Source organism: Epinephelus fuscoguttatus, linkage group LG2 (assembly GCF_011397635.1).
Source record: "Epinephelus fuscoguttatus linkage group LG2, E.fuscoguttatus.final_Chr_v1".
In the NCBI taxonomy this organism is placed as follows: Eukaryota; Metazoa; Chordata; class Actinopteri; order Perciformes; family Serranidae; genus Epinephelus; species Epinephelus fuscoguttatus.
In genome coordinates, this window is record NC_064753.1 from 12,752,301 (window position 1) to 12,778,130 (window position 25,830).

The following is a 25,830-nucleotide window of genomic DNA, read 5'->3' on the forward strand; positions in this document are numbered from 1 at the left end:
TTGTTTTTAATGGGAGAAAGTGCCACTATACACAGTCATTCCCCAGCTGGAGGAATACTGTGCTACTGGAGCTACATGCTTACTTTAGGGAAGCATGTAATCTTGGCCAATAATGTTAATTTTTCCACTGATTTCAGATCATATTCCTGTTGGAACATGTCCAGTTGTGTTAAGATGCTTTACTTGTTTGTTTTTAATGGGAAAAGGTGCCACTATATGCAGTTATTCCCCGGCTCCAAGTACACTGCTACGTGTAGCTACATGCTAATTTCAGGGAAGCATAATCTTGGTTAAAGATGTTGTTAATTTTTCACTGATTTTGAATCATATTTCTGATGGAACATGTCCAGTTGTGTTAAGAGGCTTTACTTGGTGGTCTTTAATGGGAAAAAGTGCCACCATATGCAGTCATTCCCTGGCTCCAAGTACACTGCTACTTGTAGAAACGTGCTAACTTCAGGGAAGCATAATCTTGGATGAAAATGTTAATTTTTCACTGATTTTGAATCATATTTCCACTGGAACATATCCAGGTGTGTTAAGAGGCTTTACTTTGTGGTTTTTAATGGGAGAAAGTGCCACTAAACTCAGTCATTTCCTAGCTGCAATTACACTACTATATGTAGCCACCTGTGAACTTCAGGGAAACATGTAATTTTGTTTGCTTATTTTGTTAATTTCTCCCCAGTTCTGGATCATATGCCTGCTAAAACATGTCCAGTTGTGTTTAGAAGCTGTTAGTTGTGATTGTTATTGTAGAAAGTGTCGTGTTTCTCTGTTATTCCCCGGCTGCAATGACGGAGCAGAGACTCAAAGATGCAGAGTACCTGGAAATGCTGACCAATCAGAGCAGACTGGGCTTTTTGGGAGAAGACTGAAAGAAACAGGCACTAAAACAAAGCATTTCAGACAGAGAGTGCATACAGGTGTTCAGCACAGACAGGATGAGGAAAATGAAGTATTTTTTTGAACATTAAAGCAGGTAAACGTGTCCTATTAGAAAACTCATATACAATTATGAAGCTGAAAATGAGCATAGGAGGTCCCCTTTAACTGTCCCGCAACTCTAAAATGATCCTGTTAGAGTGAGTTATTAGGAGAAAATAGAATAAGAAGTATAGACAGTGACAGAGGGACTGTTTTCTCACCACGCTTTGCTTTATGTTCCTCACAGAGATTTTTCCAAAGTAGACATTTTACAATTCTGTTCTCATTAGAAAATGTCCCTCCTGTGCTGTTTCAATGCCAACAGTATAACCAACAGATCCAGATAAGGGATTTGCAGCTCAGCAGGTCCAGTGTCATCTCACAGTTTATTTGCACTTTGGAGATTTAAAACCACTTGAACCCTAATGTTCCCAATATTCTCTCTTAAGTAGCTTCAAAGTTAGATAAAACATTTTTTACAGTTTGACAATATCACATATTCTGTAACTGCTTTTTTTTCAGCACTTCAATGAAGCTGTATCGCACTTATATTAAGAGGAGTATTCAAATATTCAAGACGTTTGTTTTTTATGGATTCACTATTACATCAAAGAGAAAATTTAAGATGTCTCGTGCATCATTTTGTGCACACGTCCTTGTAATTCAGCATGACATATTTGGTACTGTATCTTTAGCAACTTGAAATCTTGACTAGAATTTTAAGTACTACAAAGTAGCTGCACCCACAGTGCAGCACATACAGCTGCCAGTACACTGTATCTCTGTCTCTCTTGCTTCTCTTGTCTGACTGCTTCATATTCTCTCGCTCCTTCTCTTTGCCTGTCTTTTCTTCTTTTACATCTGCTCATACCCATGCTTTAAAGATGATGATATTCATGTGGGGGTAAAGTTTTCCCTCTAAATATATTTTTCTGCAAATACTGTATGACTTTCTGTCCCATAAAAATGTGCTAAGGTTTAATATCTGAGCAAAGGTTTCTTTAAAATGACTCTTGTCACTGTTTTCTCTCTCCCCTTTTCTCTCCCTGCCTGTCTGTTGTTTAGTTGTCCAGCATATAAAGCGGAGAGACATCATCCTGAAGAGGGAGTTGGGTGAAGGAGCGTTCGGTAAAGTCTTCTTGGCAGAGTGTTACAACCTCAGTCCCACCAAGGACAAGATGCTGGTGGCTGTCAAGGTACGTTTTCTCTGTGTGGTCGTGTGTGTGTGTGTGTGTGTGTGTATGTGTGTTGTAAACAGCACAAAAGAAATTGTACGACATTTTGGGTACTACACTTATTCACTTTCCTGTGGAGGGTCAGATGAGAAGATCACTACACAAACAGGGGAAACAGCAAGCCTTATCCACAATATAGTGCACTCAGAAATACCACAGTGGAACAAAAGAAGTAATGTCCATGTCATGTGCACTGCTGTCTATGTCTCAGTCTCTAAATTCAAAAAATACAGCAGTCATAAGTACACAATGAAATGTGCCAAAAGCCAGGTGAGCCCTCCTGTGGAGGCCCAATATTGCTGTTAAATGATGTTTTGACCTATCACCAGGCCTTGCAGTGGGCTGTGCCATCATAAATCACTGAGCCCTCTGACAGGCGACATCAGTCTCGAGCCCTGACCTTGCTCACCTTTAAGCTACCTTTAAATCCTGCTCTCTCCCGAGCAAAGAGCAGAGACTCAGTGGCATGACCTGGCCTTGTATCTACATTGTATCTGCTTAGATTAAACTACAGTCGTTGGCCCAAATCATGTGATACGCAGTATCGTGAATTTTATGGCCCACTCCTCAGTCCAATCACCAGCACTGTGTATCTAGTACCACTAGTCTTACCAATAGCCTCTAGTCAGTAATCTTTCTAGTAGGGCATAGTGAGGGAATGTGGCACACATGGGAGAAAGTTTTCCTGGAAATCTATCCATTTTAACCCAAACCACAATTTTTTTTTCTTAACCCTAACCAAGAAATCCTTTTACGGCAGAAAACCCTCTTGGCAGACATCTCCCAACAGCGAGAGTGGCACATAAGCTAGGCTAAGCTAACTGTCTCCTGATTGTAGCTTCACAAGTAATGGACACATATGGGAGTGAAATCAATCCTCAAATCCAGGGGTGTCAAACATATGGCCCATGGGCCAGAGCCAGCCCGCCAAAGGATCCAATCTGGCCCACTAGAAGACTAGGCTAAGAGGTGCCAGGTTTTAGGAGCAACTTAAACAATGAGTAGCTGCTTCATATAAAATGCTGCTTCAGAGGCTTTTCCATCCTGACCAGAATACAGTTCTCTGAAAAAAAACACAGAATACTGAAAGATATTGAACATTGTGCGAAATATTGTCAATCAGCAGCTTCAGTACCAAAGAATCTGTATCAGACTTCTATCCTAAGACAATATTGGTAGAACACTTCTGCTAAAAAATGGAAATGTATGGTTAAATGCACATGTAATGACAGCGAGAAGTAGACTGACTGAATGTGGAAAAACTGAGACATATTGTTGAAATTGCACTTATTTTTCTTAAAACATCTCAGGTCGCTCATCTATCTTATAAACAGCTGAACATTTATAGATTGTACTTGTGCGTCTTTACAAAAAAAAAAGGGGGGAAATCATTTGAGCTATTTTTATTTATGGATTATTATGCATTGGTTTTATTGGTTCCGCCCACTTCAGATCAAGTTAGGCTGTATGTGGCCCCTGAACTGAAATGAGTTCGACACCCCGGTTCTAATCTAACCCCCAGCAAGAAAGTGAATAAAGGTAAACTATGCAGGATAAAACAGCATCATTATTCTTCTTAAAAAGAATGGATGAGGCCCACAAACTGTTATGCAGTTTTCAATAACATTTCATCATTCACCTTTGTTTTGTTATTTGGGATTTATTCTTAGGTAAAAACAGAATCTATGCACACTCATGAAAACGCATGCACATTTTGTGCAAAACACTTTGGTTATTGTGTTTATTTCAATTCTACAGTTGCGTAATATTATAATATAATATATATTATTAAATGATATTTATAACATTTCTTAATAACTACTTTACAAAAAGCATTATGGTCTTCTAAAATAAAAACAAAGAATTCACATCAGTTATGTTAATGGGAACCATGGCATCTAATAATTAGTGATTAATCATGCCTGAAAATATCACGTGTGGTTCAGGTCAAAAGGTGACAAAGCAGCGTTCTGAGTAAGTTATTAATTAGAAACACTGCATTAAATAATCCACCTTCCAACTCCTCTCTCATAAACACAAACACATGCACAGCTTGGAGAGCACCATGGCACACGTCTCTGTTGTCCTGACAACAGCCAGTCAGTCCTGACAATTATGCTATACAGCATCAAGGTTGCAGTTTGCAGGTCAGTCGGTTGATTAATGTGTTGTTGGTTTTTTTGTGTTGAATATGATTCAATATGACAGCGCGCTTGGCTTTCACTTCCCGCAGAAGTACCTCCACTTCAGAACTATTTAAGTTTTTTTGGTTTTTGTTTTCTGCAAACTTTAAGTTGGGCTTTCTTGACTTAATTCTTTCAACATTTCTTCTTCTGCAGTTTATGTGTGCACACGGCCATGCAGTCTCAAGCTCTTTTATTGGAATTTGTGAGGTATTTACATGCTAATTTGGATCAACTGGCATGCGCTGTCAACTTGCGAGGACAATGGGATTCGTCATTATAAGAACACAGGTGCGAACAATGCTGCGGTTTAAGAACATGTCATGAATCTGACGTCGACTTTTCTTAGGACCTTTTTTAAGGACAAATTTAACAAAAACCTTGGGAAGATATTGGTGAATGAAGCCCATTGTTAGTAGGGAGTTTTGGCATATGTAACCTGAGACACAGTGTAGATAAAAAGAGATTTAAAAAAAAGTGCTCTGGATAGAGGCAGAGGGCTCTCCCACCTGAGGTGCCCCAACCTCTACCTGTCTTTACACTCGCTCAAAACTTGTCTAAGTATCAGCCTAGGGACTGGCAATTACTGTCAAGCAAAGTTAATACTCCAGTGAGCTGGATGCTTTGTTTTAAAGAGCTTAAAGCATTTGGAGGCATTGCCCCTGCATGGTGGCTCTCAATGCTTTCACAGTGCTCAACATTAAATTGTGCTTGCCAGCTCCCAGTGTGAATATGAGCAACTGTTTGAATGTGAAGAAGGGTAATACTGAATATTAAGTTGCAGACTCAGCAAACCCACCCTGCATAAAAAAAAAAAAAAAAAAATCCAGTCAGAAAACCATCCTGACCTTGACAGCAGAACTTAGCCAAAGAGTTGAGAAGAAGATGATGGTGTGTCTGACTGTCACATCCTTTTCTTAGTATTAAAGAGTTAGAAGAAAAAGCAGTTTTCCAATGAGCCTCCCCTGCAAGGACCTCTTCATTTTTAAAACACAATGCAATGTGCATTTTCATCTGAACATGTTCCTGTCTGAGATAAAGCAGAAAGAGGCTCTCCGAATACACTTAAAGGTCAACAAAGGGAAAATTCATTGCAGCGCTTTGCCTCAATTTATTGTAGTCGAGCACTTGAAGGTATTGTTTTGGAGGGATGCCCAGACAAGAAACATTTCCTTAAGAGTGCGGTTTGATTTGGTAATAGAATTTTATGGCCATTTTACCTACTCTGCCGTACATCTCAACCACCTCCAGCACTTCACTGCAAGAACAGCACATATGAGTAAATGTATTTCCATCCCAAGGTCTTTCCATCTGTAATAACGTCAGCAGCAAGCTGAGAAAGCAGGACTCCAGGCCAAGGAGATCAAGAGAGGCAACTTGCTGTGTTCTCTTGTTGCAGATGAGGTGTCAAGAGTCTTTTTTCCTCCAATAGAGGCAGCAATAAGGCATGTTATTGCTGTTATTTGATTTCTTTCCCCTTTTTTACTGATACTGGCGGCTTTAACCGACATCCCATCAAGATTTGATGTTTCATGTGTACTCCACTTCAAAGGAGTTCACGGTACTCCTTGCTTGATCCGTCTACCAATCAGATCAATTTGTTCTGTGTACGGATGTTCCAGCCAGCTGCCAAAAAACTATGTACAGGATTATTAGGTGGATATAATGCATAGCCACCTACAGAGCGTAGTGGAGTGGGGAGAATTTCCCCTTCTCGCTCACCAAGCTGTTCGCTCCCTCTGCTCCCCCGGTCAAAACCGCTTCAGGCCGCTCTGCTCGACATTGCTCCGCGTGTAATTCAGATTTCACCCCGCGTCCACCCAAATCCGCTCAACACTCACTCCAAATAAAGAAAAAAGCTGCATTAGTGTTACAGGGAGCATATACATGTCTGACTTCTTAGTTTCCTTTTGAAAGTACTTTGTAAACTCCATTGTCAAGCTCACAGCAGCTGATTTCTGACAGGAAATAGTGTGTGCACAATACACAGATGCATTCTGGGTTGGGCACGCTTTGAACTCATGTTGCAAGCTATACCAGAGTGAAATCGGAGTAGGATGGAGCAGTAGATGAGGCATTGCTCCAACTTCTTAAAAAATTCACTTTGGACTCGGCTCACATGCTCTGACCACCTACTGTATGCTGTACTACTTAACAGCAGAGAAAATGCTATTCAATCAGAACAGACACAGTTTCAAAGCTTTATTATTGATAAATATGAAGGCAATTTAACACAATTTGGTGTGGACTCAGTGTTGTGTTTACCATCCACCATCAGGCAAACCCAAAAATCAAACAGCAACTGTTATCTACTCTATTCCCATGGAGTCAATCTGGTGCTTTTGGGGAGGATGTGGGCAAACAAGTGCATCAACAACATGAGCTGGAAGCAGTAACAGATGAGTGGGTGTAAAAAAAATAGTTCAGAGGATAATGTTTGGAGCCACCACACCCAAGACACCAAGACAGGAGTCTACAGGATTATTGTTAATTTATCATGTTGATCTGTTCTGTACGACATCTATTGCACGTCTGTCCGTCCTGGAAGAGGGATCCCTCCTCAGTTGCTCTTCCTGAGGTTTTTCCCCGTTAAAGGGGTTTTTGGGGGAGTTTTTCCTTATCTGCTGCAAGGGTCTAAGGACAGAGGGATGTCGTATGCCAGGGGTGGCCAACCTGCGGCTCGCGAGCCTCATGTGGCTCTTTGCCTATCAGTGTGCGGCTCTTCGATCCATTAATTAAAACCATCGGCGTGCGGCTCTTCCATCCGTCATAAAAAATCAATTCATTGTGTGTGTGTGTGTCTGTGTCTGTGTGTGTGGATAGAGTATGAGAGAGGGAGAGACTGTGTGTGTGTCTGTGTGTGTGGAGAGAGTATGAGAAAGGGAGAGTGTGTGTGGAGAGAGTATGAGAGAGGGAGAGACTCTCTGTGTGTGTATCTCTATTCATGGTTATTCATATGTGTGTGAGATAAATAAATCTGGCTTTGGAAATTGAAATTGTTTGGATTTTGATTTTATGTCATTTTGTGTTTGTTTGACAGAGGGAGTGCGTTTGTAAGCACACGTGTATGATGTGGCTCTTCATAGTACCACGGTAATTTTTTGTGGCTCTTGGTCTCTGACTGGTTGGCCACCCCTGTTGTATGCTGTAAAGCCCTGTGAGGCAAATTGTGATTTGTGATATTGGGCTTTATAAGTAAAATTGATTGATTGAGACAATCAATCAATCAAGCAATGCTAGCTGCTCACTGAAGCTGTACTTGGACACAGTGGTGCTTTGAGCTAAATGCTAAAGTCAGAATGCTAACATCCTCTTAATGCCAATGCTAACTTTTAGCATGTTCTTCATTTTTGTTTAGTATGCTAACATTTTTTTTAATTAGCATCGAACAGAGATGTGTTAGTAAAGCTGAGGCTGATGGGAATTGCATTACTTTTATTAGGGAGTTTAATTTGGTCCTAAACAAAAGATTGAAGAGGTTTAAATTTTGACCTGCTGGTGGCAGCAGGTTTATGGTAGATGAATAGTCACCAAACCTATAAGGTCATTACTGGGGACCTTAAATATCTGTATCAAATGTCATAGTAATCCATTTAGCAGTAGTAGAGACATTTCACTCAAAAAAAAACTGAAAACATTTTGGTGGTACCAGAGGAATAGTGAGATGATCAACACATTTGTAGGATTCTGGGAGTGTACATCAGTAGTTTCATCAAGACTCAATATTATACCAATTCTTTGGACATCTTATTGATATTTGCTTAGGTTACTGAAGAAGCTGCCACCCCTTCAATGCTTAAAAATAAGAACATTTAACAAAAGTATCAAAATCAGCTCAATATTAACTGTCAATGTTCATAGGAAAAAATATTTCTTGCAAGTCACCACTATCAGCTTTAGCACTTTTCATGCATAAATTGGCCAAGCATAGGGGTTGGCAACCTGTACTATCAACAATCAATCAAACAATCTGTGTGGAGCCACAAAACATACTTTAGCCTTATAATAAAGGTAACACAGCCTATTAAGTCTAAATTAGCTTTCTAACATTGTTAGAAGAGAGAGAGCAGCTTCTATTGCTGAAACTAGAGCAACAAGTTAGTAGAGTGAGATGCCTGGCCAGGTTGTCACGTTTTCTGAGTATTTTATCTTGTTAAATTGGTTGCATATGACATGTGCTTCGTCTGTTGATGCATCTCTTCTCAGAAATCCAAAATATTTCCACTGCTGCTAATTCCCAAGAACGGAATAAATTCATCTTTTTCTTGGCTGCTTGCCACTATCTGTCTAGTACTACTTTGACAGTGACATGCCATTTGAATTTTGACATAATGGTGTATCTTAAAATCGATGATAAGAATGTCTGTTTTCACTTTGCATTGACCATATGATACCATCAGATTGATGGATCATTGCACCCCTATAGGATTCATCCATGAGGGACCATGAATGCCTGACTGTAATTTTGTGGCAATCTATGAAATAATTGTTGAGATAGTTCAGTCTGGACCGAAGTGGTGGACTGACCAAACTGCAGACGTCAGCCCTCGAGCTGAGCCTCGAGCACGACTACAAATTGAAGGACAAATTGGGTGTACTGAATGGATAATTCAAACCAAAAATTAGTTAACTGATTGGATTATTTAGGACAGCAGGAGAAAAAAGAAGAGCACAGTGTGTAATTTAAAATGCAGGACAATTACGGGGCCAGAGACTGGATACAGCTAAAGAAAGTGTGTTCCTGAAAGGACCGGAGGTTGAGGATGAACCAACAACATGGTTTATTGTGTTCCTCCTCTGTAGGAGACGATGTTTCTGTCTTAAACCTCAAGGAGGCCTAAAGTAATGGCACATTCAAGTTGTCATTGTCAATTTTTACAAACATTTCCAATTTTGTCCAGAAGGTTGCCCTCATATGGCTGCTAAGTGGTAAACTAGTTTTGCTTCAACAAATGAACATCAAGCAATTTATGTACCAGTATTATTATAATAAAGCTTATGTATCCTGTATATAGTTCTACAGCTGACTCCCATAGATTTTAAGTGGAATTTACCATCAGACAAATGACTGGCACAGTGGACTGTAAGGTACTGAGGGCTGCAAAGTATACATTAGTTGATTTGTCCAAACTTGGACTGGGTCAGGCCTTGTGTGCTCATTACGACCGCCCTAACCATCCATTCTAATGTTTACCTTCTCTGAATGTGTAAATTTGACTTTTGTATTTGCCTTTTCAGACACTGAAAGATCCCAACCTGTCGGCAAGAAAGGACTTCCAGAGGGAGGCAGAGCTGCTGACCAATCTGCAGCATGATCACATCGTTAAATTCTATGGTGTGTGTGTAGATGGAGACCCTCTCATCATGGTGTTCGAATACATGAAGCATGGAGACCTCAACAAATTCCTCAGGTCAGTCCTTCACTGAAGGTTAAGTCAATTAAACCTTAATGTACCGGGCTAGTGCTGGCTGAGCAAATTAGAAATTCATCATATGGACAGTCAGTAGCAAACTAAAGTAGGTGAAAGCCTAATTACAATGCAAATGTGTGTCTGTGTGGGTGTGCCACCTGTGCTAGGAGCATTTTCACTCAGGCTCCTGGTAAGACTTTTAGACTGAAGTGTCCGCCAACTTATTGACAGGAAGTAAATGTAAAACTTCAATAAGAGAAAGAAAACTAAAATTACTTTGTCAAATTCCTGCCGCCGATACAATATCCAGCCAACTTTACAGCTTTCTGGGTTAGCAAACATGAGTGCTTTAGTGCTTTTGTTCGGTAATGTCAGACTGTACCGGGGGAAGTGACCTCTGATAAGCCGCAACAAAAGCGACAATGCCTGTACAGCGAGCGCTTTGGTAATGGGAAGCTTCACTGGAGTTGATGTCAGTGTGCACAGGAGCAGTCTGGGAAAGAAGTGTGTTGTTCCAAGTGCGTTGACGGCAGCAGTGTGTGTGCGTGCGTGTGGTCTATCTTGTTTTTGAAGTTTGAGCAATAGTTGAAAAGATGACATGTTACGATTGAGCGTGAGTGCATGTGTGTGTGTGTGTGTGTGTGTGTGTGTGTGCATTCAGAGTGCGTGAAGACTTTCTGTTGGGAAATCATTCCTGAAATGAAAGGCAATGTCGCGAATGATGAAATTCTTTCATGCAAGGTGCAAGACGTGGCTGATTTTTGGTCTATTGGTCCTGTTGGTCACATTTAACAAATGAGATGTGTGGGGAATCTGTAAGAATGAATAGAGTATCTGATGTGCGGGTCCAGCTGAACTTTCAGATAAGCGGAGGGCGACCTGCAGTCATTCAGCCACTACTAGATTTCTGTGAAGTAAAATAGAGGCAGAGAGACAAAAAGACACACACTATGGAAGAGCCCCACTAATCCCTCTACAGTGGAGCTGAATTATTACACACACACTTAAAGCAAAGAACATTGAATTGCACTAAAACTGAGAGATTGTAAAAGAAAGACAGCCTGAGAGGGAGCGGGAAAACTTCCCCGCATGGCGCCTGGTCTTTAGTCATAGAGACAAGAAGGTGAAGAGAACAGCAGGGACTTCTCACAGGAAATGAGTTCTTCATTGTCACCCACAAATACTAAGCGGGGAAAGAACTCTAGCTGTAAACTTGCACTGGTAAATGTACGACTTAGGGCACTTTGATGAAATGCCTGAGTTTGGTTAAAATTCCTGACAGGCTGGGATTCATAAAAATGTTGCTCTAAAACCACAAAAGACTGAAATAACAGCCCTGAAATTAATTTAAAAACAAAACAAACAAAAAAAACCTGTGCAGACACAACGGTTTATCATTGCAATTAAAGCAGCCTGAGTGCTTGCAGATTACAGATAATTTTTTTTATATTTTTAACACTGTCTTTGTTATGCTAATTATTCTCAATAGGTACAAAAAAGGCACCAATACTTTCAGGATAAGGGTTTATCAGCACTCTAAGGAGCTTTGGGGTACTTATTAAAGTGCAGACAGGTTACACTCTGCCATGCTGAAAAGGCTTTAAAGGTTCCAACATCCTGTTGTTAGAGTAAGATTATATAACTTTTAAAATAGAAAATAACACAAGCAACAACACAAATCTCTGCATAATTCTGTACAGCATAACTCTGGTCCCATATGGCTGGAAGCTTATTATGGCTAATGTTCGCAAACTTTAGATAGATATTGATTCATAACAGACATTACTGAGTCAGTTCACTGACTTTATGACTCTTCTCTACTTGTGCGACTGTTTTTTATCATAGATAAACAGTTAAAGTTACATAGTTTGACTTTTAAACAGACTAGAAAACTCCCTGATCAATATTAGTTCATCAAATCAATGTTTTTGTTTTGTTTTTTTGGTTACTCAGAGCCCACGGCCCAGACGCTATGATTCTGGTAGACGGCCAGCCGCTGCAATCCAACGGAGAGCTGGGCCTTTCCCAGATGCTGCACATTGCCACCCAGATCGCCTCGGGCATGGTGTACCTGGGCTCCCAGCACTTTGTCCACAGAGATCTGGCAACCCGTAATTGCCTGGTGGGAAATGGCCTGCTGGTTAAGATTGGAGACTTTGGCATGTCAAGGGATATCTACAGCAGTGACTACTACAGGGTAAGATTTCATCACAGTCCTTATTTATGCCTGTATTCACCATCAACATACAGAGGTTTCAGTGTTCAGACTGCCAAAATGATTGGCAGGCTGGAAAGATGGAAAGAGGACACACTTTAAATATGTTTTCCATGGATGCCATATGTTCAACAGAAAGAAATGCCAATAAAAGTGTCAAATCCACTGTAGTCATTAAAGGGACAGTTTACACCCAAAGATAAAAATACATTTTTTTCCTCATTTTCATCAATCAAGAGGTTGTTTTGGTGTGACTTGCCGAGTATTAGAGATATAAGCTGTGGAGATGTCTGCCGTCACTCCAGTATAATGGAACTAAATGGCACTCGGCTTGTGGTGCTCAAAAGAACACCTCTGAAAAACTCAACCTTGTTACTCAAGATAATTCACAGACCTTGTTGTGAGCAGTTTCATATGGAAACTATTCTCATTCTAACTACAACTGCCAACTGTATCACCATGTAAACAGAAGGTTGCATCTACTCATGGACAAGAGGCTCATGCTTTTGACAGCAGGAGATGTAAACAGCTGCATTCACCATACTGGTGACAAAGCTACAGCGTGGCCAATTTCATTATCACCAAGTCGTCGCTGAAGTGTTGCCCTAGTACTTCTTGACGAAGTTATGTCGTCATGACCCTGTGTGTGTCTACTACTTGCAACAAAGCACCTTGACTGAATGTCATTTAAAATCTGTTTTTGGTCAAAAAATACCTGAGCCCATTCTAAAATCACATTTCGTCTCCCCATTGCATTCATGTGCTCACTGCAACACTCAAAAAGCTAGCATAGCATCAGCTGACTTAGCTAAATAACGCAGTACCACAGCTAGAAACAAAAACATGATCGGTTAGTGCAGGGGTAGGCAACCTGCGGGTCCAGAGCTGCACGTGGCTCTTTAGCCCCTCTCCAATGGCTCCCTGTGGCATATTCACTGATTTAAAAAATGTTTTATTTAATTTAACCTTTCGTCATACATCTGTGACTTGGTACCTTTTCCTCTGAAAACATCACTACCAATGGCTACAGTAGTCTTGATTCTCCCTAGCTGGGCTAGCTGTGGATTCCAAATCCAAAAAGGAAAAAGTCTCAGAGGAGAACAGAGAATTTAATAGTGCATGGAATTTAATTGCTTTTATCGACAACGCTGCAAAATGAAAGTACCAAATCATCAAAATTAGCCCACTGCAGAATAGCCACCTAAAACAAATTCATGGTTGCTCTATTAGATTTATTAGTAATGTCAATTTGACTTAAAAGGCTGTGTTACCTTTAACATGAGACTCAAATATGTTTTGCGGCTCTAGACAGATTTTTTATTTTATTTTTTGGCCAAAGATGGCTCTTTTGATGGTAAAGGTTGCCGACCCCCGGTTTAGCGCTTCACCACATCACTGGAGCACTGAAAAAAGTTGAGGCCAGCTCAACTTTGATTTGTTGCATGTCATATCAGTCACGCAGTCAAGTGTTGGGCGTTAGCTTGTAGTTTCATAGGCTACCATCGAAAATGACTTGCAGCCTGTTGCAGTAGATGTACACTTCCTTCTGCACAGTGATACAGTTGGCGGGAGTAGTTCGGAAGAAAAAAAAAGTTCCTGCATGAAACTGACCACAACAAGCTACGTATGTGGATTATCTTGAGTAACCAGGTCATGATTTCTTTTTTTCTTTTTTTGCTTTGAGCACTGCAAGCCAAGTGCCATCTAATTCCATTATACTGACATGTCTAAAGCCAGTATCTTCAACTTTCAAAAACTCATGCCAAAACAATCTAGACTGATAAATAGCCCTACAGGTAAGAAGGAAAATATGTATTTTTGATTTGGGTAATAACTGTCCCTTTAAATGTAGCTGTTGGCCACCATTGTGTCTCTCTCTCTACATTTTAAGGTAAGGCACATATGGCCAAAGCTTTAGTAGCTTCTACCTGACACCTAAAAGTACATTTTCAGTTTAGATGTTCACAGTACTTTTGACTTTATTTGTAATTGGGTCCAAAACAACCCTAAATAAATCCTGCGGGCCTGCTAACTAAAAAAGTATTTCTAAGGGGTGAAGACTGCTGCTCTCTCTCGGGTCGTTTTTTTGTTTATATGTTTTTGTTTCCATCTTTGCTTTTCTACGGAGAGTTAACAGCTCTCCCTCCCCAGTGGAGCCCCAGGCCCCCACACCAGCCCTCATACATTCATGGGAGGATGGAGAGGTTTAGCAGTTGTAGGAGATGAGCCTGCTGAGCCTCCAGCCTGATGCTTAGAGGCTTGTTTATATAGCTTCCGATTCATGTCCTCTTTACTGTTTAACACGATTAGCAACTCTGAACGCCGCAAACCAGGTGGCAACTGCAGGGTGAAAGAATTTAGCATTTTGATGAATAAATAAGTGGATATTATGGAGTGATGGCTGCTACAAATGTGGATCACTTAAATAGCCTGGTCTTGTGAAATGACTTTAGGTGCGTCTGATTTTGTTTTCCCAGCGTGACAGCTGGGCCGGTTCGGACCTTGCTGGGGGCAACGCCAGCAGTTATGAAGTACTTGCCTGCTGGGTGAGCAGCTCAGCACACATAAAATAATTTGTACAGAAATTTGAGTGGATGTCTTTAGTGTTTGGTATATTACTCTTCCATGCACACCATCTGTGTGGTGTGTATATTATTACAATCTGAATTATTTGTTTGGGTTGTTAAAGAATTATGGCAATATTGTGTGTGTGTCGGTGTGTGTATTGTTCAGTGCAGGCTGGGGATATGGATGAGTGTGTGTCTTGTTTGGCCTTTGAATAGACACGTGTCAGGTTGTTAAGTTTCAGCAGGAACACTACTCTGACTATTAATAATGGTCATGCATAATTCTGTTTAAAGATCTCTGATCACTGCGGAGCAGCAGTGTTGGGAGGCTGTTAAGATCAAAACACGTAAAACTTAACAACAACATAAGCATGTGTAGATTTCATATATAAATGCCAACATTGCCTTAATCTAAGACCAATTTCACTACTGAGTAGAATTTTATGTTCATGTAAAACTGTTTAGGTTACAGTATATCAAAGACCTCTCTCGCACTCTGTGACATAGCTTAATGGCGTATCCATTTTCCAGCCGTACTTCTGATATATAATATTCAAAGCTTATTGTGGGTTTAGCATCAAGGACATATAAATACTCTATTCACAGTCTTGAATTCTCATTATAAGCTCTTTGTAGAGGAGAGTAATTGGATGTTTAGACACTGGCTCTTCATGTAGGCCAGTTTTATGGTAACCATGGCAGATCTTATGCCATTCATCTTGCATGTAAGTTGTTGTTTCCCTGTGACAGAAATAATGGTAACCACACATTATTCTGAGTGTGTAATTGCTATTTGAGTGTGTCGTTTAAATGATCATCATTGCATGGCTGTCAGTGAAAAAATGTTTGTGCTTATTGCAGTAGCCTGAAATGCATTTGAACAAAAGATTCTCGTCTTTATTTCTAAACTGACTTGATTTAGAGTCACCCATGAATGTTTAAGTTGAAGTTAAGGTGCGAGTCTGATCCCTGCTTATCATGGCATCTTGATTTGCAGAGATGAAATGTCCTCCTCTTTGCAGATGATGTTGTAATGGTCCCTACTCCTCTACTTTCTCAAAAGCAGCTTACAAAAGAGTGCTGACAGTCTTTTAAGTATGTGGAACTTGGAAACTGTAAAACAACTTTAAAAAGTTGAAAAGCAAAACCCTCCGGGCCATATATCAAATGAATTCAAATATCAGTGAATGTCCAGTATGGGAGATGACCATATGGTCATGAGTTTGAAGTGTTTTGCTGATTGTGGGCATTGATAATACCATGACCTATACTGCAGCAAGCCACCAGGCAGCAATCAAAATTTTCTGCTTTTGTTTGTGGGGAACTGTCACAGTGTTCATCTACAGTCTATGGTCATAGATCACCAGAGAAGAATTGTTACATGATCAGTCATGTTTGTTACTCTACCCGTGGCTTCCAGCTCTGCACTTTTCAAATTGTATCTGGAAGATCTTTAATTTTAGACTTTTATTTTTATTGACTCTGACCTGACTTGTAGCTGCTAGCATCTAAATAGCTTTAAACGGTTTAAGCCAGTGCTGCTGTGAAAGATGATGGCCATTGCAACCTTACATGAGTGCTTCTCAAAGTCAAGCTTGCTTCCTTAGTTGGACGAGTCCTTCCAAATTGGGCCCTACAGAGGCTGGCAAGACTCCTTTCTAGAATTCAGTGAACACACAATAAAGCATGCTACCTAGTGCCCAGGTGTGAAGAGGCCCCGCCTTCAATTCTGGCAAATTGTGTGTAAAGAATTGTGGGTACTTCATGCCTATTGAGGATACATGCATATCCTTGAAATTTCTCTGAAGGAAGGACTTGGTCCTCGCTAGAACTCGGAGGATCCTTGATACTGAAACAGTGTTTCTGCTGAACTGGATGACGTAGCCAGCTTGAAATTCAGCCGTTTAGGGATCCTTCCTTCATGTTGTGAAGCACCAAGGCACTTCTTTTCTGTGGCATTGAACATAACAAATTGCCTCTCAGTAAATTATATATGGCAACCAGAGCTTATCTACACACTTTATGGTTGACTAAAGTAACATAACTACCCCAGCTAGAATGAGCCCTTTGTGGCTGTGGCATCCATACTTGCCAACCTCGAAAATCTGAGTTTCAGTAATTTTGTTTCTTTCAATTTGATGTTTTTTAATGAATGAATGAAAAAATAAAACCATTAGTACACTGCATCAGCATTTTTATGTTAAATACATTTAATGATTATGATACTCCAGCAGAATACAAGGAGCCAGGGAAACTAAGCTGTAGGTTTGGCCTGTGACAGAGACCCACAGCAGGCTGTCCTTCCAGGCTGGGGCTGCACGGTATATGCGGTAGACGGTAGAAATGATATAAATTTGGCCCACGGTCGAGATTTGCGCTCTACCGTCCTATCGTCGATGACGTCATCGCACCTGCCTCAGTGTGAAAATGGCCGCGAGCACAGAGACAGCGGAGCAAGAGGAGCTGGTTCATGTCCGTGATTTAGCGTAGCACGTGCAACATGTGTTGCTGGAGAACTTGTGAGTGAGTTAATGTTTTATGAACAGCCCCGGACTTCTCAGACTCTTTTAGCGACTTACCGCTCAGAGGGAACTCATTCAGTGTCTCCTCTGGCAGCAGCACAGCGTCTCTCCCTCTCCTCTCTTGCCGTGCGCACACGGGAGTTGGTTTTCGGCAAGAGAGTTTGTCATAAACCTTTGGTAATGTAAACCTATGTGACGCTAGGGGCTCCACAAAAAACTCCATATGTGAATGTGTGATAGTTGTGGTATCATAACAGCCTGTCACAGGTTACAGCGTGATGATTACAGGAGAAATGGCAGAGCATAAAGGTCCAGGTGGAAAAAACACAACTCAGTCATTTAGGATTTTGCTAAAAGAAGGAAATTACCTTTTGATATAGATCCCAGGGGACATTTTGCACCATAGAGTACTGGGTTTTAATTTTGAGTTTTGAGATCTGCATTCTGCACAATAAATGCTCTAAAAAATACATTATATCTTTGCTTTTGTTGTTGTTGTTGTTTTTTTTTATCAATTTAGCTTTGCTAAGGAACTACAAAACCCATTCAGAAACACTTCTATTATAATTTTTACACTTAAATTTATACCGCGATATATACCGTTACCGTGAAGGGATTCGATTTATACCGTGATATGAATTTTAGGTCATACCGCCCAGCCCTATTCCAGGCCCACACATCCTGGGTCCTGGATGCCTGAGCAAGGCATAACAGGAATGTCATTGACCCTGGAATACAGCTGAGTACCCTGCTGTGGCATAGGAGGGCAAGCCACTAGAGTGTACCGTCAGACTTGCACACACATAACGTAGTCAGTGCGGAGATGAGGTGTCCACCGGCAGCTGACGGGTTCCCTTCTCCATCCTTGGAGGGTCAGAAAAGGAGGGATAGAGGGGGAAGTGCCAATGGGTAGGAAGCAGTACATTTTTAGAGTTGTTGGGCTTTTACACACCGTATAGTGCCAGAGACAGGTTATGATGATGAAAAGGAAAAAAAGGTGTGAAAGTTTGTCATAAATCAGGAGAAATACTAGAGAGATGTTTCTCTGGGAGGAAACCAGGAGAGGGCAATGAAAATCATGAATCTTTCAGGAAAAACAGGGACGGCTGGCAAGTATGGTGGCAACATGCTGGTACTTTTTTTTTTTAATTGCATTGAGGCTATACAGTTGAGTAACTAGTCTGTTCCAATTCCCTTCTCTATACCCTCAGCTAGTCCACTGTGGGTACACTGGGCAGCTCCCGCTATGTCTGTGGAACAGTGAGAGCTCAGGTGCGTCCCTCTGGACAAATAAAGGACAAAACTGTGTGTGTTTCAGTTCCAGTTCGTCTAATTGTCTCTGAAGACCAAGTCACAGCTGATTTAGCAGGCAGATACTGCTCCATTTAAAGATTAAATGGTTCAGCTGATTGTTCTTGTCTGAACAATTATAAGCCTAATATATACTGGAGGTGCTGTGAGTTAACTGTTCCGTCAAACGACAGACAAAGAGCAGCTGCAAGAGGTCTATGCTCTTAGATTATCTATGTGTCTGTGAGCAAAAGACACAGTAATTTAATAAGGAAGTATCAGGGTGGTTAGCACACCTCAATCCTGGACTGCAGTGCCCGACACAATCATAATGTGGGAAGCCAGTGCGGGATCATGTCCTTGACATTACACTAGAGACTCATGCTGGTTGCTCAGTGTGTCTGTGCAGAGGGGGGTAGACCTGCAAGTGAAAAGGTGGCCCTCCAAGCACATTATAGGCCTCACTGACAGGTGAAAAGAGGCAGCTGGTGACTCCATGTGTATCTACACTCTGCCCCGGCTAACACTGGAGTTAGCATTGCAAACGACCGCAGGGTTGGGGGAATTGGCCAGTCTGAAGTGGAAAAAAGGGGAAATATGCAGCAAGGTACACAGTAAGAAATATGTCCAAAACTTTTTTTCAAACATTGGTTCTTGCTATCAAACTCAGTAGTGAATTTACTGGGGAAAGTTTAGATGGTTGAATAATTTATTGAATAATGTACTGATTCACGTGCGCATACACACACACACACACACACACACACACACACACACTGCAGTGAGGATCTTGTAAGTCTGTATGTTGGATTAGGCAGAAACCAGAGAAATGGTTTGTAAAAAAAAAAAAAAAAAAGACCAATGTCAGTTTGAATTTAGGGTGCTGTGTGTGTGTGTGTGTGTGTGTGTGTGTGTGTGTGTGTGTGTGTGTGTGGTATGCCTTGTGTGAAGCTGCTGTTTGGTGCATTGTGATAGCATCACTGCCCGCCTACACAGAGGAATATTGACAGAGCCCAGAGATAAGGAGCTCCTAACAGTATTGGACACTTTCCCTGTGTTGAGTGATTATAAATAGCAGCGCCCTGCCAAGAACACAATCCTCCCATCGCTGACTAGTCGTATTGACGCTTGTTGCCCTCTGGGACTCCCAAGACACTTTGCAGCAGGAGGGAACAACTTCACGAAAGAGATGAATATTGTCCTAAATCACATCCATCTGTCATATCCTCCTGCTCCGCCTGCTATGAATGTGCTTTTGTGTTGTTTCAAAAGAGACAACTGCAGAACCTGCAAAGGCCGACGGCAGCACTGGTGCCTGCTATGTAGATGTTTTATACCACTGCCTCACAATATATCAGGTAATGTTTTCCTGAGTTCAGAGAGTGAAACACTGAATTATGCATGTTTAGGAAGGTATAAATGACAGTGAATGCTCTAAAGGTTCCTATGCATTAAAGTTGGAAGACTGAGTGAAATACTGATTTATTTTTATTTTACTTTATTTTTTTTGTTACCAGAAATGTTTCAGGAAAAGCATCGATGGGAGAGACGGAGGAGCTCATGCAGGGTCTTTGTCAATCTCCAGGTCTTCTCAAATATTAAATATCATTATTACATGTATTATTTTCTCACAGTGCAATGACAGCTCTCTTTGAATTGCATGTCTTTAATTCAGAACAGAGTTGCTAGTACAATGTGCAATGCGGTAAATGTGATGGCCCTTGACAGCTAATTTCCTTCTGTCATTTTTCTTATAAAACCTAGTTAGATTTACACAATATCATTGGCTATGTTGAATCAGGAGTTCCAGAAAGCTGCTCCCTGGTTTAGAACAGTTTTTCATTGTGTTTTTGTCGTTGGTGTTCAAGGAATACTGTGCCCACAAACGTATCATTTATATATCAGTTACAGACCCCAGGGTGCGTAAGCTGGGCACATCTGCAAGTAGATAGAACATAAAAGTGGCAGTAAGACACTGTTGGTAAAATATATATATATATATGCCTAAAACTCTGTGTGTGTGTGTGTTTCACAACTAGTACCTAGGGCACACTAGGGCCTGTCATAATAGCGTGCACTGGGGCCCATCGCAGCTACCTTACGCCACTGACTGACCCTGTGTTACCTTGCATTCATGAAGAAAACTTTGTCTTCCTGCATGTCTCCACATTGAATGAAGAATCTAAAAACAGGAAATTCTTGATGAATAGAAGTAATGGGAGGTGCGTATAATGACAGCAGAACTATATCAAAACATTAGTTTACAAATTCTCACACAACTAATGCAGTGAAATCCATGTCTCAGAATTCATACTATGTGGGTATGAACACTGCATGTGTGTGCTACTCATATGGGGAACTGTTTTCTATCATAAGGTTTTTAGCAAACATGCATTTGTTTGGGAAGTACCAAGCATACAGCTGGATAAATGAGACCTGGATTTGTTTGCAAGAGTTGTGTGAGTTTGTAAACTGATGTTTTGCTGTTGTTAAATGTGCCCCCCATTTATTTAAATTTATCAAGAATTTTCTCCGTTTTTGGATTCTTCGTTCACGATGGAGGTATGTGAGAAAAACAGAGTTTTCTGTACAAATTCAACATGACACGGGGTGAGTAACTGGTATACAAATAATCATTTTGTGGATGAAGTTTTTATTTAAATTCGATTCCTTGTGGCGTGAAAAAAAAAGTTCTATAAAAGTTTTTTAGCTTTCTGAATGCTGAAGGTAAACTGCAATGTTAAGCTGGTTCTTCCCGACAAGGAGAGAAATGGCTTCAAAACAGCTCATTAAAGCCAAATTATGAACAGTGACTTATAGTTTCCTGTCAGAGGATAAGATGTAGAGGCTTCCAGTTTCTACTTTTTTGCTAGAGAATATTAAAAATTCTTCAGACTTTTCTCCAGAGGCTTGCTTGCAGCCTGAATATTTTGATTTAGCAATGGAGGGGTTTTCTTCTTCATCTCAATGAGTGCAACATTGTCTGAATGTAAAGGAGGTTGGTGCTGAGACAGAGAAAGCAAGTGTCCAGCTGACGTCAGTTAGAAAGCAACAATTACAATCTTAACATTTAATAGGAAATAAAATAGTTTTAAAACCAGAATTTGCATTTTTGAATCAGACTAATGACTATCAAACACTGTAACAATGTTATAAACTAATGACTCAGTTTCAAGGACTTAGTGTTCTTTGTGACTCTGCCAGAAAGCCTCTGCTTACCTGCACTGCATTGCTTTGAAGAAAAATGGTCCCCAGGTTTCTTGTGTTTCAAGGATCAAACAGACACTCCTCTGTTGCATTATTTATTGAGCACAAGCTCCTCAAAACTGTATGCAGCTTGGTGCTAATGAGTACACAGGCCATATTTATTACTGCTGCATGAAGGCATGAAAAAACTCCATCTCTCTCCTCGGGCCTAGTTTTTTTTTTTTTTCCCTTCCTTGGCCTAGTACTCCTGTCTTACATGATCTCTATATTATGGAGAACTAAATCTCAGAAATTAAAGAGATGCTTCTGTTGACCTCAGAGGAGCTCTGGTTTTATAGGGCACAAGAAATACAGTTTTTTGCATTATGTACAGCTAATCTAACACTTAGATGACAAGACTGATACCAGTCTCATGTCTGCAGAGTAAATGTGAAGTCAGTGCCAGCAGCCAGTTAGCTTAGCTTAGCATAAAGATGGGAAGCAGAAGAGAAAACAGCAAGCCTGACTGGGTTTGTAGGTAACTAAATCTGCTCACCAGCACCTGTAACGCCTTAAATACAGCAACTTACATTCTTCTGTGGCCAGGAGGTGTGTTCATGTGTTTACTGACTGGCTGCAGGTATTCGCTGGCTACAATTTGCCACTAAAAGTTCCCCAGCTTTTGATTTTATCGCACTTTGTTGCAGAATCAAACTGCTAAAACCCAGAGCGACTGCCGCAGCTTTCCATAGACACTGTATGGCTGCTTGCTGCAGGCCGCACTTCAACACTGCTTGGTATGTTTTCAGTGTAAAGCATGCTAATTTACACTTTACATGTTGTTTGTCCGTGTAACTTTTTGAGCATGTTAGCACACTGACATTAGCTTTTAGTTGAAGCGTCGCTGTGCCTAAAAGCAGCGTCACAGAGCTGCTAGCATGGCTTTAGGCTCATAAACTGCATCCGAAATCACATACTATGCACTACATACCAAATACAGGGTTTCCCACACATACATTTATTTGTGGCAGGCGCCATGATTAAAACATCTGCCGCCACAAATAGACTTTCTACTGTTGGAGCTGGACCATTCATTAGGAGCGCTATTAGAATATTTATACTGTTCAGTTATTTATAGCACCACATTGCTGGCGTGCAGAGTGCTCTCTGGGCACAGACAGAGCAGCAGAACGTCAGGTGCATTGAAAGTGAAACGTAATTGTTCATTCTGCTGGTTTGCTTTCACTCACAGCTGTCCCTCTTATCCATCGATCTGATCTGATCAGCTCTGATTGGCTTGACAGATCAGTTATCCACCCCACGAGTCGCAAACTGCTGCTGAGAGAAAAATAAAACATAAAAAACATGAAGAGCTCTGCCTGCGCTGTGTTCATGGACCCACAAAAACGTCCAAATTTAGAGAAGGGAAATGTAATACTCCCAATGCCTGTCATTGACTCACACACACATTCACTGTAATTCTGTGGAAAACACTGCAGTATGTGTATTACTGTTCAACATACTTTTGTGTACATAATAAGTTTTTTTTTTTTTTTCTCGACTGTAGGGGTAACGTTACTTCATCTGTTAGAAAATGCAAACCACAGGCGAACTTGTTTTAAAACATTGTGTCAGGAACATCTTCATTGCCAGATACTGTAATGCATCAGCATGCTAACAGACTGATGTTTAGCAGGTAATGTTTATGTGTGTACTAAATTTCATGGCATGCAATCCAAATAGATAATAGATATTTTTGGGGGCATTTTTGCCTTTATAGATAGGACAGTTAAGAGTGAAGGGGGAGAGAGAGAGGGGTAATGACATGCAGCAAAGGGCCACAGGCTCGAGTCTAACCCGGGTCGCTGCAGCAACAGCCTTGTACATGGGGCGCCTGCTCTATCCACTAAGCAACCGACGCCCCGAGGTCGCCATTATAGTTTAACTATTGTTTTGTCCTAAACCCAACCACGTGCTTTTGTTGCCTCAACCTAACCATGTGTGATAGCTGTTGAAGGAAAAAAGAAACATGAATTTGCAGTGTTGTACTGACGTAGTGTTTACTTTTAAAGAGACTGTATGTAAAGGGTAAATGTCCTGTGCAAACAAAGTGTATTTTGAAAGAAGACAATGCGTGTAACAGGCACAACTTGACATGGCATCCCAGAAGTTCAACAATCAGCGCACCCAGGGTACCTTGCACGTCGTATCTGGATGTGGAAACTCTATACATCAATATGTGACGAGGTCGAAGTGAGAATGTTCATTCATCTTCGAACCGCTTCATCCTCTTGAGGGTCGTGGGGGGGCTGGAGCCTATCCCAGCTGACATCGGGCGAGAGGCAGGGTACACCCTGGACAGGTCACCAGACTATCACAGGGCTGACACATAGAGATAAACAACCATTCACACTCACATTCACACCTACAGACAATTTAGAGTTATCAATTAACCTAGTCCCCAACCTGCATGTCCGGGAGGAAGCCGGAGTGCCCGGAGAGAACCCACGGAGGAGGAGCTACCTATCCACACATTGTATTGCACAAGTCGGTTTGGAGAGCGTAATACTAAAAATGATAGCAATGATGTGTATGTGTGTGTGTGTGTGTGTGTGTGTGTGTGTGTGTTTTGAAAACCTTTAGAAACTTTCACCACCCACTGGCATGCTGCGGCCAGAGTAGATACCACTTTATCTCCACTTGGCAGCAGCGCAGCAGGTAGAAACCTAATGGACATCATAGCCTCTAAAAGTGAACTTGTGTTCGCTGCTGTTTGAGCTGGGAGAGCAGAGATAGCGCCGTGGTTAGAGCAGGGAGAGAGAGTGTGTCTAGATGGTTATCGGGGCTCTTTAAGATGTCTGGGGCCTCCCAGGGCTCCCTGCAGGCCACGGAGCGCCCATCGAAGAGCCCAACTGGGCTAGTAATCTATCCCCCTGCCATGCTGCTGTGCTCTCCACGCCGTTAATCCAATCACTCCCCTGCCACGGTGGGACAGGCAGAGCACTAATCCAGTTTACACAGCAACAAAAAAAAGCCCCAGACTCATTCCTCACTCCCCGCAGAGCATTGCCAGCTTCTCGATGTGACATTGAGTGAGAAAGATGAGGATAATTACTGGGGCAATTATTTTATTTTTATTATGTGTTCAGCCTTTTTTTTCTCCTTTTTCCCCCCATGTTCCAAGCTAATTGCCATGGCCTTGTGACAAAAACCCAAGGTGATAGCGTGCAATCATTTGGGAAGCAGAGAGTCAGCCAGTTTTAATGCCCCTCACCACAGCAGCAGCGGTTGAATCATTAGTATGCATCTGATGAGGTTTAGCCTTGCATGCAATGGGCTGGGTGGACCTCAGATAAGTCATTTAGACTAACAGGAACTTAATTAATTTTGTTTAATCTTTATAAAGCTCCACAGGGGGACAGATTGGTATACAGCCCCTCGCCAACTCCTTCACCTCACTTTCAGCCCACCCAGCCAGGCTCGGCTCAGAGGTTTTACACAACAGGGGCGACTGGTCTCAGCATCGATATTGGCTTAATGTTGTGTACAATACTAAAACATGTCATGTCTAATGAGACTAGATGGGGTATAAGTCAGTGTTCGTTTGGCCATTAGCTTGCAGTGGAACCAGGGCAAATGAGTTTGAGGGTGAACAAGAGGGAAAACTATTGCAAACTCTCCTCGCCGCCACAAAATTCACTCTGGGAATGTCAATAAATAATGTGTGTGTTCAAGATGCAGAGAAAGGGCACCTTACTCGAAACACCTCTCAAATTTATGTTTACCGAAATTACTATTTTATCTGTCCAGCCACTGAAGGAAAACACCAACAGCTTCGATTGCCTTCCAGGGTGGTGTTGGTGGATCATACTTGTTTAGTCCAGGACTGAGCCAGAGAGTGTACTGGCAGGGAGGAGTTGGAAAAATTAGGAGGTAAAGGATGTTTCTGTCTTTGAGATTCTGCTAACACCTCAGATGCCCTTGGGCAAGTTATAGAGAAGCAGAAATGTGACTGGAGGATCCTGGGAAAACGACACCAAAGTGTTCTCTCCTCGCATTATAACCCTGAGACACACTGCAGTTGAGCAGAGCACTTAACCCCTGGTGGGATTAGCAGAAAAAACTGTGGTTGTACTGGGCGGCTCTGAGGCGTAAATGTGTGTAAATGTATTAATGTGAAGCAGGACGGAGCTGAAAAATAAGTGTGTGCTCAGCAAACCCTCTCTGGACTCGGAGATGAATGTGAGAAAATAAAAGTTTTAAAACACAGTGAACTGAGGAGTAAAAAAATTCA

At 41.4% G+C, this 25,830-nt stretch overlaps 1 protein-coding gene across 3 annotated transcripts in view; it reads left to right on the forward strand.

Annotated features, from left to right (window-relative positions):
* ntrk3b (neurotrophic tyrosine kinase, receptor, type 3b) overlaps nt 1-25,830 on the forward strand; it is a 256,972-nt gene that overhangs the window by 212,149 nt on the left and 18,993 nt on the right. For all 3 annotated transcript variants that reach the window (XM_049602116.1, XM_049602125.1, XM_049602134.1), the window contains 3 exons: nt 1,993-2,123; nt 9,584-9,756; nt 11,710-11,953. In XM_049602116.1, coding sequence (XP_049458073.1) covers nt 1,993-2,123; nt 9,584-9,756; nt 11,710-11,953 — 548 coding nt within the window. The remainder of the gene's footprint in view (nt 1-1,992; nt 2,124-9,583; nt 9,757-11,709; nt 11,954-25,830) is intronic.